This window comes from Eptesicus fuscus, chromosome 6 (genome assembly GCF_027574615.1).
Source record: "Eptesicus fuscus isolate TK198812 chromosome 6, DD_ASM_mEF_20220401, whole genome shotgun sequence".
Lineage (NCBI taxonomy): Eukaryota > Metazoa > Chordata > Mammalia > Chiroptera > Vespertilionidae > Eptesicus > Eptesicus fuscus.
Window position 1 is genome coordinate 76,216,951 of NC_072478.1, and position 17,683 is coordinate 76,234,633.

At 37.1% G+C, this 17,683-nt stretch overlaps 1 protein-coding gene across 2 annotated transcripts in view; it reads left to right on the plus strand.

Moving 5' to 3' along the window:
* The window catches only part of SMAD5 (SMAD family member 5), a 47,506-nt gene extending 30,138 nt beyond the window's left edge, over window positions 1-17,368 (plus strand). For both annotated transcript variants that reach the window (XM_028148064.2, XM_054717879.1), the window contains 4 exons: window positions 1,055-1,174; window positions 7,650-7,871; window positions 10,358-10,614; window positions 12,333-17,368. In XM_028148064.2, coding sequence (XP_028003865.1) covers window positions 1,055-1,174; window positions 7,650-7,871; window positions 10,358-10,614; window positions 12,333-12,476 — 743 coding nt within the window. In that variant the 3' untranslated portion in view covers window positions 12,477-17,368. The remainder of the gene's footprint in view (window positions 1-1,054; window positions 1,175-7,649; window positions 7,872-10,357; window positions 10,615-12,332) is intronic.
* The last annotated feature ends 315 nt before the right edge of the window (window positions 17,369-17,683 follow it).

Sequence of the window (17,683 nt, forward strand, 5' to 3'; positions counted from 1 at the left end):
GAATTCCAGTTATCTTTAATTAGAAGACTGGTTAACTGATTTGCTTGGAGAAAGATAAGTAGATTATAATTTATCCAGTTTCTGACTTTTGTTAATGGCATGTCATGTCATGTACAAACACATCTTATATCACTCTGTGAAATACTTGAATGCTTAGTGCATGTGGAATCACATGTAAGCATATTATTTGTGGCTTCTCTGCAGCAAAATATTAATCGATGCATTTTTTAAAAAGAGGGATTAAGTATCAACCCTTTAACTTGCTGTTATGTATTTGCAAAAGCGAATTTTTATACTTAGTCCTAGATTCAGTTTAATTGTATCTTTATCTCAAAATATTTCTTGTACAAACCTTGGGGTGAAAGAAAAATTACATTCAGTGTTTATAGTTTCTGAGACAAAGAATTTTAGCTGTAGCTTTGCAAAGAATTTCAGATATGAGTGTTGGAACTCAAAAGATATTCTGGTAACATTCAGTTTCCTGAGAGAATTACCTAGCCATTAAATAGGGTACAACAGCCATTTTAGGACATTGCAAAAAATTAGACAATTGCTCTTAGTATTCATGGTAAATTTTGAAGCAGCATATCTTTTCCCCCCAGTTTTGAATAACAGTATACAGTATGTGATGAGTTTAATAATTTAAAAGTGTCTGTAGATACATACATACCCTTACTAGGATAATCATCTCCTTCAGATTGATTTCCAGTGGTTGCAATTTCTCGGATCATATTATTCGAAGCAAATAAAGGCAAAATTCTTGACCTTGAATTCTATGTTAGTGAATTTTAGCACTGATCTTACTATCCTGGATTGTCCCAAATATATGTGGACTTATAGTAGGTAGGTTTTCAGTAGCTAATGGTTGTGCTATCTTTTTTCCTTTTCCCTTACCCTAAGATAGCATCTGAATTTTTGTGTGTCTGTGATACTCATTAATGAACCTTGCTGGTAAATTTATGAATTTTTAAATGCTTTTAGAATAACTTTGAGCAGGATGAAGACTTTAACTATTCTTTGGGGACTTTAACTTGTCTCATTATTTTCCTCTTAGCTGATACCCCTCCTCCTGCCTATATGCCACCAGATGATCAGATGGGTCAAGATAATTCCCAGCCTATGGATACAAGCAATAATATGATTCCTCAGATTATGCCCAGTATATCCAGCAGAGGTATATTTATTTTGCTGTTCTTACTCTTTTGTTTGTTTGCTTCTTTTTAACTTCTTGGCCACTTTTTAGAAACACCTTCCTTGAAGTATAATTTATATACCATAAAATTTATTCATTTTAAGTATATGATTCAACAGTTTTTATAAATGTATAAAGTTTTACACCATTACCACAATGTAGTTTTAGAGCATTGCCATATCCCTTTAAAAATATCCCTTGTGCCTATTTTGTAGTCTATTCCCACTCCTAGATCCATCTTCAGAGACCTTTTTGTAAAAATTTTTTCAATAACTTTTTAAAATTTTTTATTTATTATCAAAAGTTTTACATATGTCTCTGACACCCCCCCATGGATCTCCCCCCTCCTCCAGCCATTCCCACCCTGGGCAAGCCCCCACCACCCCAGGGTCTGTGTCCATTGGTTATGCTAATATGCATGCAAACAAGTCCTTTAGATGTTCTCAAACCCCCTCTCCCCCTGCCATTTGTCTCTTCAGAGGCCTTTTTTTTTTTTTTTAATATATTTTATTGATTTTTTACAGAGAGGAGAGAGGGATAGAGAGTTAGAAACATCGATTAGAGAGAAACATTGATCAGCTGCCTCTTGCACACCCACTACTGGGGATGTGCCCGCAACCAAGGTACATGCCCTTGACCGGAATCGAACCTGGGACCCTTGAGTCCGCAGGCCGCCGCTCTATCCACTGAGCCAAACCGGTTTCGGCTCTTCAGAGACCTTTTAATCTGTTTTCTATGTCTATAGATTTGCCTCTTCTAAGCATTTCATATAAATAGAATAACATATTGTATATTCTGTTACACCTGGCTTCTTTCACTTAATATCATGTTTTTAAGGTTCATCCATGTTGTTGCATGTATCAGTAGTTCTTTTTTATTATTGAACAAGTATTCCATTATGTGGATGTACCACATTTTTTTTATTCATTCACTAGTTGATGGACATATGAATTGTTTCCAGTTTTTGGTTAATATAAACAATGCTATTATGAACATTAGCATATAAGTCTTTGTGTAGACACTCTTTTTCTTTTTCTTGGGTAGATACCAGAAGTGGAATTTCTGAGTCATATGGTAAATTAACTATTTAAGAAAAACTTCCAAGTTTCTCTAAACAGGCGGGACCATTTTCCATTCTTACCAGTAACATATGAAGGTTCCGGTTTCTCCACATACTCTTAACACTTGTTATTTTCTTTTTATTTTATTTTAGTATAACCATTTTAGTGGTTGTAAAGTGTTATCTTACTGTGGTTTAATTTGCATTTCCCTAATGAATAATGTTGTTGAACATTTTTATATACTTATTCACCATTCATGTATCTTCTTTGGTGAAATGTTTATTCAAATCTTTTGCCCATTTTAAAATTGCATTGTTTGTCTTATTATTGAATTGTAATTGTTCTTTATATGTTCTGGATAGAAGTCCTTTATCAGATAAATGATTTGCAAATATTTTCTCAGTCTGTGGATTGTCTTTTCATTTTCTTACGGTTATCTTTTGAAGCACAAAAGTTTTTAGTTTTGATGAGTCCAGTTTAACAGTTTTTTTCTTTTCTGGTGTTGCATCTGAGAAATTTTTTCTGAGCCAGAAGTTCTATAGCTTAGCTCTTACATTTAAGTGTCTGATTCCTATTGAGTTAAGCTTTTTGCATGGTAAAGGTCTAGACTCATCTTTGTGCATGTAGATATCCAGTTGGTTCTAGCACTCAGTGTTTGTTGAAAAGAGTATCATTTCTCTATTGAATTGCTTTAGTATTTTTCAGTAATCAGTTGATCATAAGAGTTAGAATTGCCCTGACTAGTGAAGATTAAAAAAAAATAGACAAATAAATAAAAAGAACAGAAGAGAGAACCCAGAAATGGACCCACATAAATATAATTAACTGATCTTTGACAAAGGATCAAGGGCAATAATGGAGAAAAGCTCATCTTTTCAACAAATGATATAAGAACAATTGACATTCATATGTAAAAAAATTAATCCGGAGACAGACTTTACACCATTCACCAAAATTACCTCGAAAGGAATCACAGACCTTAATGTAAAATGCAAAACTATAAAACTTCTAGAAAAGAAATAGGAGAAAATTTAGGTCTGAATAAGGTGATGAATTTTTATTTATTTATTTATTTATTTATTTATTTATTATTTTTATATTTTATTGATTTTTTACAGAGAGGAAGAGAGAGGGATAGAGAGCTAGAAACATCGATGAGAGAGAAACATCGATCAGCTGCCTCCTGCACACCCCCCACTGGGGACGTGCTCGCAACCAAGGCACATGCCCCTGACCGGAATCGAACCCGGGACCCTTCAGTCCGCAGGCCGATGCTCTATCCACTGAGCCAAACCGGTTTCGGCTGGGTGATGAATTTTTAAATACAACATCAAGGCATGATCCATGAAAGAAATAAGACCCTGTATGGTTCGTTCAGTGGTTAGAGCGTTGGCCCTCAGACCAAAGGGTCTTGGCTTTAATTTCTGGTAAAGGGCACGTACCTCAGTTGCAGGTTCAATCCCAGGCCCCAGGTTAGGATGAGCACAGGAGGCAAACAGTTGGTGTTTCTTTCTCTTGCTCTCTCTCTCTTGCTCTCTCTCTCTTGCTCTTCCCCCCCTCCCCCTTTGCCCCCCTTGCCCCCTCCCTCCCACTTCCTTCAACTGCCTCTAAAAATCAATGAAAAAAATATCCTCACTCCTTGGGTAAGGATAAAAAAAAAAAAGTAATCAATAAGCTGGACTTCATTAAAAATTAAAAACTTCCTATGTACAAAAGATACTGTAAAGGCAATGAGAAGACAAGCCACAGACTGGGAGAAAATATTTGCAAAATACATATCTGATAAAGAACTGTTATCCAAAATATACAAAGAACTCTTAAAATTCAACAAGAAAATGAACAACCCAATTAAAAAAAAATGGGCCAAGGACATAACAGACACCTCACCGAAGATAAACACATGTTAAATAAATATATAAAAAGATGCTCCACATCTATGCCATTTCTTAAAAGAGTGGTGTTTTTAGGTGTGTTATATGTGTTTGTGATCATATAAAAAGACTGTATGTCATATTATGTTTTTCTAGGAGCCCCATGTTTCTAAAAACAGTTGAATTTCAGGCTCTGCATAGTATTATTAATATCTGAATAATGTCTGTGCTTTTTCAAGGTTTAGAATTTACCTAGGAATTTGGTCATACCAACTTGCTTGTAATTCATAGAATCTGCTTTCATTTAGAGCAAAATATCTCAGATCATGAATTTTTGGATTTGAATTCCTACATCTCTATTTATTTGCTTTGCAACTTAGGGTAGCTTTTTTAAATTTCTAAACCTAAGTTTATCTATTTGTAAATAGAATATTTGCAAAGGGATTATTAGCATATTGATTGAATTAGACAATATTTGTAATGATCTTAGCATGTAGCATCAGGTAATAAATGATACTACCTTCCTTCTGAAAATATGGACAATATTTATCCCAACAATTATTTTCCTTTTTTCTTTCTCCTGCTTCTCCAGAAACCAGGCAGTGCCATTTGACAGTATTGTATGTTAGGTGTTCCTTGGAGTACTGTTTGTCTAAGCCAAACAACTGAGTCCCTTTAGAGGAATTGGCATGCAAGTCTTCTCACTCTCATAGATGTCTTTTTTCACCAACTTTCTTACCCTTTCAGTCATATTTTGTGTTTTTTTTTTCTTTGACAGAGAGGTAACAAAAGGAAAATCAAAGATAAACTGCAATGCTTTGAGTCACCAGTTAACAATATATTATTTGCCTTGAGCAGACGCAAAGCTTTTCTTTTTCTTCTGCTCATCCTAACTAAAATTGTCCTTTCAGTTTTGCTTAGCAGTTTTTCCCTACAAGCTTCTGCTCATTCTTGGCTCTAGCTTTCCTGACACTATTCTTATAACTTCCTGTTACTCATTTGTATGTGTCTTTGGTTATGGGCCCCTCCTTGTTCCATTTTCATATAAACTTCTTTAAAATCTGAGCTGTTAGAATTTCTTTTTATGGGTCCACATTGATATATTGTTTTCTGTTTCTCCTTATCTGAATTCTTTGCAATTGAATAATCAGAATTAAATTTTAAAAGTTAACCAATTCTTTTCCACTGCCTATATAGGCCATGTGACCACTCTTAAGTTTTCTCACATGTTTATCCCTGCTTGTAAATTATATATATATATTGACTAGAGGCCCAGTGCATGAAATTCATGCACGGGGTGTGTGTGGAGGAAGTATGTGTCCCTCAACCCAGCCTGCACCCTCTCCAATCTGGGATCCCTCTCACAATCCAGGACTGCTGGCTCCCAACCGCTCATCTGCCTGCCTGCCTGATTACCCACTAACCACTCCCCGGCCAGCCTGATCAATGCCTAACTGCTCCCTTGCCGGCCTGATTGCCCCAACTTTCCTCCTCTGCAGGCCTGGTCACCCCCAACTGCCCTCCCCTACTGGCCCAGTAACCCCTAACTGCCCTCCCCTGCTGACCTGGTCGCCCCCAACTGCCCTCCCCTGCAGGCCTGGTCTCCCCTAACTACTCTCCCCTGCTGGCCTGGTTCCCTCCAGCTGCCCTCCCCTGCAGTCCTGGTTGCCCCCAACTGCCCTCCCCTGCAGGCCTGGTTGCCCCCAACTGCCCTCCCCTGCAGGCCTGGTTGCCCCCAACTGCCCTCCCCTGCAGGTCTGCCCCCCCCCCCAACTACCTTCCCCTGCAGTCCTGGTCCCCCCAACTGCCCTCCCCTACAGGCCTGGTTGCCCCCAACTGCCCTCCCCTACAGGCCTGGTTCCCCCAACTTCCCTCCCCTGCAGGCCTGGTCTCCCCCAACTGCCCTCCCCTGCAGGCCTGGTTCCCCCCCCCCCCAAATGCCCTCCCATCCAGGCCTGGGTCCCCCCCAATTGACCTCCCCTGCAGGCCTGGTCACCCCCAACTGCTCTCCTCTGCCAGCCCAGTCACCCCTAACGGCCCTCCCCTGCAGGCCTGATCACCCACAACTGCCCTCCCCTGCTGGCCATCTTGTGGCGGCCATCGTGTGTCCACATGGGGGCGGCCATCTTTGACCACATGGGGGTGGCCATCTTGTGTGTTGGAGTGATGGTCAATTTGTATATTACTCTTTTATTAGATAGGATTTCAGAGAAGAAGGGAGGGAGGGAGAGATTGAAACATCAATGATGAGAATCATTGATCAGCTGCCTCCTGCACACCCCTACTGGGGATTGAGCCCACAGCTTGGTCATGTGCCCTGAATGGGAATCCAACATGGGACCCTTCAGTCCACAGACCAATGCTCTAGTCACTGAGCCAAACTGGCTAGGGATATCCCTGCTGTTTTAAAAGAAAATTGAGGGTCCATGACTTCTGCCTGATTACAGCTCCAAGATAGACATCCTACTAGCACTGTAGGAAGAGCTTCCTTGCCCCTCCCACCCACTGTGTCCATTATGAATTATTGACTTTTACATGAGTGAGAATTTGGTCACTATGGATAGATACTCATTAACTTATAATAAACCCATTGAAAATTGTAAATATTTTAAGAAAGCATTTTAATATGCCTAGCCTATCATGTAGACAGTCATTTCATTTGTGAAAAAAGACAGTTTTATTTCTTCTTTCCAATCTGTATACCTTTTATTTCCTTTTCTTGTCTTGGTGCATTAGCTAGGACTTCCAATATGATGTTGAAAAGGAGTGGTGAGAACATCCTTACCTTATCACTGCTAATCTTAGCGAAAGCTTCTAGTTTTTCACCATTAAGTATGTATGATGTTAGCTGTAGGTTTTTTTGTAAATGTTCTTTATCAAGTTGAGGAAGTTCCCTTCTCTTCTGGTTTACTGAGTGTCTCAGTTTTTTTTAGTTCAGATTTTTGTTTAATATAATTTTATAGATTCTGGTATAATTAAACCTTATAGGATGCTGAAACAAGTTTGTCATTGCAAATTTAAACCTGGATTAGATCCTGCTAGGAAAACAATTTGAAATGTGATGTTGGCTATCCTTGTATTTGTATAATTTTTAAAATTGTCATACTCAAGGCATTTTGGAGTTTGTTTTTTGGATACAGACTCAAACCTAGGAAGGACAGTGAGACTAAAAGAAATATCTGAAAATTTTCTTTTTCATATAGTGCTTGGTTTGGGTTAGAGGGAAGCACCTAAAGAATCTGGAGTTTCGGATTCATTAAATATTTTTTTCTCGCCGAAACCGGTTTGGCTCAGTGGATAGAGCGTCGGCCTGCGGATTCAAGGGTCCCGGGTTCGATTCCGGTCAAGGGCATGTACCTTGGTTGTGGGCACATCCCCAGTAGGGGGTGTGCAGGAGGCAGCTGATCGATGTTTCTCTCTCATCGATGTTTCTAACTCTCTATCCCTCTCTCTTCCTCTCTGTAAAAAATCAATAAAATATATTTTAAAAAAAAAAATATTTTTTTCTGTTTGGTTTGTTCACAGATGTTCAACCTGTTGCCTATGAAGAGCCCAAACATTGGTGTTCAATTGTTTACTATGAATTAAACAATCGTGTTGGGGAAGCTTTTCATGCGTCTTCTACTAGTGTGTTAGTAGATGGATTCACAGACCCTTCAAATAACAAAAGTAGATTCTGTTTGGGATTGTTGTCAAACGTTAATCGTAATTCGACAATTGAAAACACTAGGAGACATATTGGAAAAGGTAATTTTGTTATTTCCCTACATTCACTTGAATTCTGTTTTTGTTGTGCTTTCTGTGTCCATAGTGTAAGTTGCTGGAGCATACAAAGCTTAAGGCGTAGTCTCTGCCCTCAAGTTGCAGGTGTTGAAGTAAAGACATATTCAGTCCTCTTTTTTTTTAATCCTGCTTGATTATTCTTCATAGTACTTAGGATCTGAAAGCATATTACTTCTATGTTTATATTTTTAAATATTTTTCTGACTAGACGATAAGCTTTACAGAAATTTGTATTATTTACAACATCTTCAGCAGCTAGAACAGTGCCTGACTCATAGTAAATACACAACAAATATTTGTGGAATAAAGGAATGCTATGGAAGGATTAGGGTTTTATTATTATGATATTTATGGAGTATTTTGGGTTGGGATGACAGGTAGGAATTTCCATTATGTTGGAGGAAAAGGGTTACAGGTCGGAAATACAGTTTGAGTGATATAAATCTTCCATAGCTTCACCATCACCCCTCCCACCTTTTAATTCAAGTAATAAGATTTTATTTATTACTAGAGGCCCAGTGCATGATTGAATCATGCACGTGTAGGGTCCCCTACATGCTTTCGCTTTTCGCGGTGGAGCCGGGTGCCTGTCCGCTGGTGCACCAGGTCTTCCAGAAGCCTCTGACTGGGCGGAGGCTTCTGAAAGGCCTGGTGCCAGAGCAGACAGGCACCCAGCTCCCACGTTTTTGATGATCCGCGGCCGCTGAGGGGGGCTACCCTGCTGTCGAGAGGCGCAGGGGGCGGGCCGCTGAGGGGGGCTGCCGCGGACACCTGGCTACCCTGCCGTTGAGAGGCGCAGCTGGGTGTCTGCGGCAGACCCCCTCAGCGGCCGCGGATCTGGCCGTTGAGAGGCACAGGGGGTGGGAGTCCCGCCCCCTGTGCCTCTCAACAGCAGGGTAGCCCCCCTCAGTGGCAGTGGATCCGTGCCTCTCAATGGCCGGATAGGCCACCCTGAGTCCTGTCCCCCAGCCTCCCGCCGCCCAATCGTGGGCGTAGCGGAGTGATGGTAATTTACATGTTACTCTATTATTAGATAGGATTTGTCCTACAAGACAGTTGCCATAACAAACAAAGAACTTCTCACACTGCAATGAAATGTCATAGTCTCTTTTATCAAGTGGTCAGAAAGGAAGTCTGTCTCAGGTAGAGTGTGTATTGCCTCTTTCTTAAGAACTTCTGTTTTTATCACTTAATGCTTTTTTGCTTTGAGAAAATCTTAGTCCAAATGCTGAACAAAGGGTAAATAATTGTAATTGTAATGCAATTTCTTACAGAAAATATTTAGAAAAATACTATGGCCAAAAATAAATTGAAAAGAAGGTTTCCATTCTCTTGACTTTAGCCAACTTGATTTTTTCGGTGAAATGCCTCACTTCTACGCATTGATATTCTCACTATAGTAGAATAATTCAAGAGAAATCTACTTTGTGAATTCTAGAATTGGTTTTCCCTTTCCCCCTAGCATATATAGTTCTAGGACCCTTTCTTCTAAGGATCATCGTTAGTTGCTCAGAAAAGAAAAGTTTTTAATGTCTCAGTTTAATACAAGTCTCTGACTCATGGGTGTGCAGAGGTATGTATGTACAAAGATGATATTTTTAGCCCTGTTTGCAGTAGTAAAAAGGTGGGAACAACTTCAGCTTTAGCTGTATAATTTGAATTTTTAATATTGTAACTATGTTCATATTTATTTATAGTAAATACCAAAAATATTTTTAAATTTTTATTTATTTTAATCTCTTAAAAATTTATTGATTTGAGAAAAAGAGAGAGACATCGATTTGTCATTCCATTTATTAATGCATTTATTGGTTGATTCTTATATGTGCCCTGACTGGGGATCAAACCCGCAACCTTAGTGTATGGGGTCAGTGCTCTAACCAACTGAGCTACCTTGCCAGGGCCAAAAACATTTTTTTAAAGGAAAGGTAAATCTGCCATTTACAGGCCCCTTTTGTGATCTGAATTTACATATATGCCTTAGGGTTTTTTGTTTTTTTGTTTTTTTTTAATGTTACTCTTCCCTCTGTTAGCAAAAGGAGTGCAAAATTCTTTGCCAAATGACTATATATGATAGTTGATAGCACCAAACATTCCTTTGAAAGGACTCATCATCATAAGGTACTTTTTGTCTTTTTTTTTTTTTCTGTTGCTTTCTCTCATAGAGATGATAAATGATGGTTGGAAAAGGGAAAAAAGGCATAGGAATTGATAACCTCTTATGCTGCTAGCTTGGGTCTTAAGTGTTAGTTACTTGAGGACAATTTTAGATTTAGGTAGACATTAACCTTTTGATTATCTTTGGCAGGGTACGGCCATCTAGTGGTACCTTCTATCTAAAGACTGGGGAGTTTGCTATAGATTAGTGGGTGTTCTTGCTTGCATTTCATACAGCCTCTTTGGTTCCATTATACTGTTTTGTTGACTCTTGTAATGCCTATCTTTTTAAGGTGTTCATCTGTACTATGTTGGTGGAGAGGTGTATGCAGAGTGTCTCAGTGATAGCAGCATATTTGTACAGAGTAGGAACTGCAACTTTCATCACGGCTTTCATCCTACCACTGTCTGTAAGATTCCCAGCAGCTGCAGCCTCAAAATTTTTAACAATCAAGAGTTTGCACAGCTTCTGGCTCAATCTGTCAATCATGGGTTTGAGGCAGTATATGAGCTCACCAAAATGTGTACAATTCGAATGAGTTTTGTCAAGGTAAGTGGGTTGTGACTTGTAGCTTAATTTGAGTCATTGCAAATATGTATATTATATGTCTGAAGGATATAATTTTTAAAAAGCCATTATTAAATGTAAGGTGGTAATTTTGACCTGATTTAATAGGTTTTTAAATGAAATTCTTAAATCTATAACTTTGACCACATTGTAGGTCTATGATTTTATTTTATAAACCAAACATTATAAAATGCAAGATACTGATTTTGATGATGAATAGGGGCTGAATTTATAAAGAATTTAACTTAAAGGCTAAATTGCTAGAGAGCATTTTAAAATACATATCTATTTTTATTGATTTTAGAGAGGAAAGGAGAGGGAGAGAGAAATAGAAACATCAATGATGAGAGAGTCGTTGATCAGCTGCCTCCTTCATGCTCCACACTAGGGATTGAGCCCACAAGCTGGGCTCTGACTGGGAATTGAACCATGACTTCCTGGTTCGTAGGTCGATGCTCAGCCACTGAACCACCTCGGCAGGGGCGAGAGCATTTAATATTAACATTTCTTTTGAAGTTCCCTAGTTTTAGCAATTTAAATTATTATTAGGTCCCATTAGAGTAACTTTTAAAGGGTTCTTTAGGATATTAAAATTATTTTCCTTGTACCTAAGTTCTGTTATTGAGAATTTGTAAAGTTTAAAGAACTGTTTGAATTTATCATTTACTCTTGACCAGGTTTTATTGGCATTCCAAAGATGATGATGGTTCATGAACAAAATTTGGAAAGAAATTTAGTGATATATTTAAGCAACCTGTATTTGGTCCTTATGGATTTAGCCCAAGAGCAACTGTCAAATGCTATGTGTGGGTGTTTTCTTTTTGGCATTCAGTCCCACAGTCCAGTGCTTCCTTGCTGCTTCCTTATAGGTCTGTCATAAGCATCAGATTATCAGTAGCCTTGAAGGTACTCATTCCCTCCCTACTGTAGAAACCTGACTTTTGCATATTTAATCTTGTTTCCCCATTCCTGTTCTGTTCCTCTGCACCACCACTCTTCACCCCCCACTCCCGAACCGCCCCCCATGTGCCCCCCCCCCCCCACACACACACCACCATCACCGGCTTTCCAGCCTACTTTTCCTGGGCTAGGACTACTATAAGTGGTAAAGCAGAGAGTTTGATAAATCAGGGCAAGTAAAAGTGAGAAAATTTTAATCTTTGTCTGGAGTTTTAGGATAAAGTGTTCTAGTTCAGTTCATCCCAGCAATTTCCCATTTTACAGGATAATTGATATGTGATTGCCATTTAAATTATACTTGCATGCCTTGATCAGATCTACAATGCCTTATTTGATTTTAAAAACAAACAAACGCTAAAAGCTGGGAGCAAAAATTTTGGTGACAAAATCTGATGTGAACTTATACGAGGCTATATGTCTTAATTTTCCCTTTAAATTAGAATGTATCTCACTGAAGAAATACTAATTTTTAAATTGAGATATTGCACTTTAGAAAGTATTAACTTTATAAAATTAAATAAAGAAATCTGAAATAATTTGTCCAAGGGTTTCTATTAATGGAATTATATTATTAAAAATGCATATATCTTTAATAATTCAGCTATTGTGTTGATTTTAACTCGATGTGAATGCTGATTGGTTTTGTGATTTTTTTTTAAAGTACATTCTGCATATGTCTACTGTTAAAGTATCTTTTTGTTAGTGCCCTAAAATTGGTTTCTACTTGTTCATTTTCACAGGGCTGGGGAGCAGAATATCACCGGCAGGATGTTACCAGCACCCCGTGTTGGATTGAGATTCATCTTCATGGGCCTCTTCAGTGGCTGGATAAAGTCCTCACTCAGATGGGCTCCCCTCTGAACCCCATATCTTCTGTTTCATAGTGCAGAGTATTCTCTTCAGTTATGTTATTAGTGGACTTGTTTTAATTTTAGGGAAACTTTCAGTACAGATACTGTGAGCTTACATGGAAAACAGCTTTTTTTTTTTTACATAATTGTGACCAATACATTTGTATTTTGTGATGAATCTACATTTGTTTGTATTAATGTTCACGTCATTAACTTTCAAAACTGTTGTGAAAGATGCAGAAAAATTATCATGCCCCTGTTCAAAAGTTTGGCATTAATCTTAAACTGGAACATACTTTTGCCTTATTGTCTCAACAAATTGTTTTGTTAAAATGTTTTTGAAAAAGTAAAAACAACACATAATGAAAAATTATAATCGTATAATAAGAGGGTATACAGTGAAAAGTCTTCCCTTTGATTCTTGAACCTTAAGAAGCTGTACTTTTACCAGTTTCTGTGTCCCACCAACTTTTAAAAAGTCTAGTTCATTGTTCTATAAAAGCATGTGGTAGGGGCTTAAGAGAAACTATAAAAAAGAATCTTCTATTTGAAGGAACACTATGCACTGCTGTAACAAGCAGTGTCCAGTAAAAGCAAGTGGTAGTTTTCTAGATGACATCATAACATTTACACTTAATACAGCTAAATGTCTGTCAGTGTATTGTGACTTCACTCAGTATATCTTTTGTAAAACATTTCCTTTTTAAAAAAGAAATTATTGCCAACAACAGGTCTCCAGTATGTGTCATTTACTCAGAACCTTTCATAAGTACTACTTTATAGCTAGCAACAGCGCATGCACGGCCTTGGTCAGCTATGTTTGCTGCTTTCGGCCAGTGTTGCAAGGACTCTAATTTTGACATGCATTAATCTTTTATTTTGCACTTTGATGGGTGACAGTTTGTAGTGTAACCTTTTGTGAAACACACTCAAGTGACTTGGACTTACATGCTCATCCTTACTTCCCTTGGTACCCCTTTTGTATTAACAAACACTGCAATTTATAGATTACAGTTGTAGGAAGTTATACTTTTCTTTTTTTTAGATTTTGTTGTATTTTCAGCCTAGATTATAATACTGTTGTTCTGTAGCTCCAGCTTAAGGTGCCTTTTTAATTCCAGTTTTATGGATATTTTTAGTGTTGAAAAGTCATGTACTTATTAATCCCATTGCTCTTATTACATCAGCCTCCCCATGCAAGGACCTGCATGCTGTAGCCATAGAAGCCTCTTCAGTCTAGCCCCGAGGTTGGGGGCACTGGTGATAATTAAATGAATCAGCAGTGGTTGTTGAGATAGCTGATTTAAAAACTTTCACGTGTCAAAGAACACAGACTGTTCTGTCAGTTACCATGCATGCTCTTTTTACTTTTCTTTTTTTAGTACCTATGTGAATGCTAGTCACCCAGAACACAATTCTCAGAAAGGAAAGACATGAAAACCCTAAAATATCCATTTAATCAATTATGCTCAAAGGGTTTGGGTAAAAGACTTTACCCCTTTTTCTATGGAGCAGTCAGATGGACTCTTAGTTATGGCATGAGAACAAAGACATTATTTTGAAAAATGTGACCTAATTTACTTATCAGAAAAAGCTTATTTTCTGGTGTCTTGTAGTACTATATGGAGCTATGTCAGTCTTGTGTTTAAAATGTTAGTTTGGTTTGACTTTCTACCTGACCCTTTCTGCTTTTGTGAGGAAGTAAATACATTTTTTGAGGAAAGGTGAACGTAATTCTTTTTGTTCTCTGTGACATTATTTATTGCTTTTACAAAGTGCAACCAATGGATGGTTTTAGTTCTTTCAGATGAAGTGCCTTCCATGTGCTTCAACTCACAGCCCTTTGCTGTGTGAGAGGATACTTTCTCACAGTCACCTGAGCCTTAAACATAAGTTATCCATGACATACATTATCAATCTTCTGTAATTGTGTCAGCCATCTGAAAGAGGATACTATTATGCTTAGTATAGAACAATTTTTATTTACATCTTTTTTTTTTTTTTTTTTTGCTTACCAGGCTCATGATACAATTTGTGGAACAAATTTGTTGGAAAAAACACCCAGGTTGAAGGATAGAAACATGTAATCAACCTCAGTGGGCTTGAACTGAAGGAAACTATGGAATTGTTTTATTGATACTTTCCATTGAGTTAATTGAAAATAGTTATTATTCATGTCACAGCTTTTAGAGTTAGCATGATTTTATGTGATTGGCATTTTCTGTGGTTTTTCTAAGGATCTGTGTCTCCTGAATGACAGTACTGAAACTATTAACTGTTAAGAGTTTCATGGAGAAGTATAAGTCTGTTGTATTTACTAAAAGTTGTCAATTCCACACCCCTGGATTTTAAATGAAATCTTAATCTGGCTGCTTCTATGATTCCCAAAGATGCCCAATATCCATGGATAGGCAATAAAAGTTGCCAGTAAGATTTTTAAAAACTAAATGAAATTCTGATCAATGGAAAGAAAGTACCTCTGAAAGACACCATTTCAGAAAATTATAGTTTTACGTTTTTATTTAATTTCCAGAATGGTTTATAAAACATTGCCACCATTATAATAATCACGTTTTATAGCATATACAACATATTAATATATGCCAGCTGAAGAGACAGTCTGGGAATAATAAAATTACAACCAATTTGGTAAATGCAAAAAGAAGACTAGAATCAAAATTGATTTCGGTAATGAATTAAAGCAACAGAAAGATGCTGATTGGGGGAAAAACAATTTAAGAGGTGCATTTGACTAACATTGCTACATAATGGATATTATGGTCTGGTGGGTATTGCTTGACTTAAGTTATGAAATGAAAACTAGTAAGCATATTATTGGCCTATTGAGGCTAACATATTTTCTTTAGAGAAAATTCAAAGGAGACATCAACCAAAATGTCAAATACATACATCAAAATATAAACAATTTTTCACATTTTATTGTTATGTAAGAAACTGATAATAGAATTGGCTGAGTTTCTGAGGTCAAATCCAGTGTAAAATTACTAGATAGTTTAAGAAGCTACACCTAATAGTACAGAAAGAGGATGTAGCCATGTACTTTTCATACATTTGAGAGTAAGACATCCTTTTAGGATTTAAAATGATCAAATACTCAGATCTGAAGTGTATTATCAAGACAAAAATTGGGGCTCACATTAAAAAACCTGTATTTGAAGGGACCTGCTGGAAATGATCCTCCTGTAATAGTGTTCTGCTGAGGGAGAAGGTTTTTACAAAAGATCAAATCCTACCAATATCAGAGGGACTCTAAAAAGTTTTGTAGCACCAGTTTCAGTTCTGTGCTTCTGTTATAGAGAGTATCTGATATACCAGTTCAGATCCACTTCTTCATACTTTTTCTAGTTGTTTGCTTAATATTACTTTGGATTATTATCGCTTTCCCACTTAAAATATATTAGTACCTTTTATACTTTCTGAAGAAGGAAGAAGAACCTTTAGGTAATTATTGAATTCAACTTCCAATGATGACTTAAATTTTGGACCTGTTGACTTTTAAAAGAGTGAGAGACCTTCTTTGTCTTCTTAGTTAAAGCCTCACTTAGTCTCTCGTAGGAATATAAATGTTTCCTCCTCATACTCATCAGCTAGATAAACACGGACCTTTTAAGGTAGTAGATAGCCTGGTGGTTTTAGAAGTGTTTGGTGATTTTTATGGGAGTGAGTTTTTGTAAGCATTGGTTTATGGATGGTCTCCTCAGATATTAACTAGGGTAGCTTTTCGGGGGTAATCTCAGGTTTGATACCCGTTTTCCCCCTGAACAACATTTTTCTCATTGAAGCAGGGAGGATTCTGGGGAGGTTTTCTTCTCAGAGAAGATCCGTGTATTGGAAAGTGAGAATTCAAGGCATCACTTCTGCAGAAACCATTTTACCTGCTGCACAGAAACTTGGACAGTTCTCTGGAATCCACTGGATTGCAGTTCAGGTTCAGTGTGCCCTGACTACAAGAGGTAACAGTGTTTATCAAGCCATTGTTATACTGGATTATTAATAATAGAAACATATCTTCTAACATACAAGTATGTTATAGTTGAAGTATTACCCCAAAATTGGATGGTTAACAAAAAACAATGAGAGAGATTTATATATATATATATATTTTAAAGAGCTTATGCTATAATATTTGCTGGTAGCAATTGCTGTAAAACCAGTGATGAGTTGTTTTGTTGAAAAGATCTAGTCAGAGCAGGATTTTCCTGTCATTCATGGCAGAGTGAAAAAGGTTTGCATGGTTCTTATCTAAATCTGTTCTTAACATTCTTAAAATCACCATTCTTTTGTCCTGTAAGGTTTTATTTGAAGATACTGTTTTTAAAAAGTTCAGAATTTTGTATACAGATAGATTTTTACCCCCATTATTAGGTACCAGTTAGTGTTAGCTATAACCAAGTTCTAGTGAGGTCAGACAAGCCTAGGTTCTTTATAAAAGAAACATCTTTTAGATTTGGATTTCCCATTGCAGATGATGTTGCTTTGATTCATTCATAAAGTCTTTTAACCGTAGGGACTCGTGAAGGTTATAGAAGTGGTTTTCTTTTTAACCTTATTGGTTAAGTTGCATTTTGAAAATTACTTATTTTAAAATTGGATAAGATTATAATGAAAACTGGATGTTTATATGTACCTGTCCATGTTCTCTCAAATAGATATTTCATATGCAGGTAATAAAGACCAAACCAATGGCTGCACTATAGGTCTGCTTCTTATTTGTACTTGTTCTGCTTCTGTTTATGTTGTAGAAAGTGAAATTCTAGCAACATGCTTCCATTCTGTTATCTTTTTTATACTTATAAAAATGTATTAGGTTTTACTATATTGTGCTTTTCAAAGCCATAACTCGTAAGAACTTCATTTTTGCATATTGTTTGCTAATACTTTATTTTAATAAACCTCAAAACCTGCTTAATGTGTGTGTGTTTTTTTTCCCCTCTGTTTTTGTGTGTGTGCTCTGTTTTGACTTAACTTGCTTCTTTGGAGTTATAAAAAGGAGAGAGTATTAGTTGCTGTGACGAGCTGTGTTTGTGCACTAATGATAGAAAATGGAAATATCATGTCTTGCCACTCAGCATGAGGTTTTGCTCAGAATGGTTAATATTTTCCCATTCTGTTTCTAAGAGTGTTGATGTGTTATTCTTTGCTAGTTTTGATCTGTTTTGAAAAAGGATTTGGATCTAAAGTCTGGTTTTTTTTTTTAGCTTAACTACTAATTTCCCTTC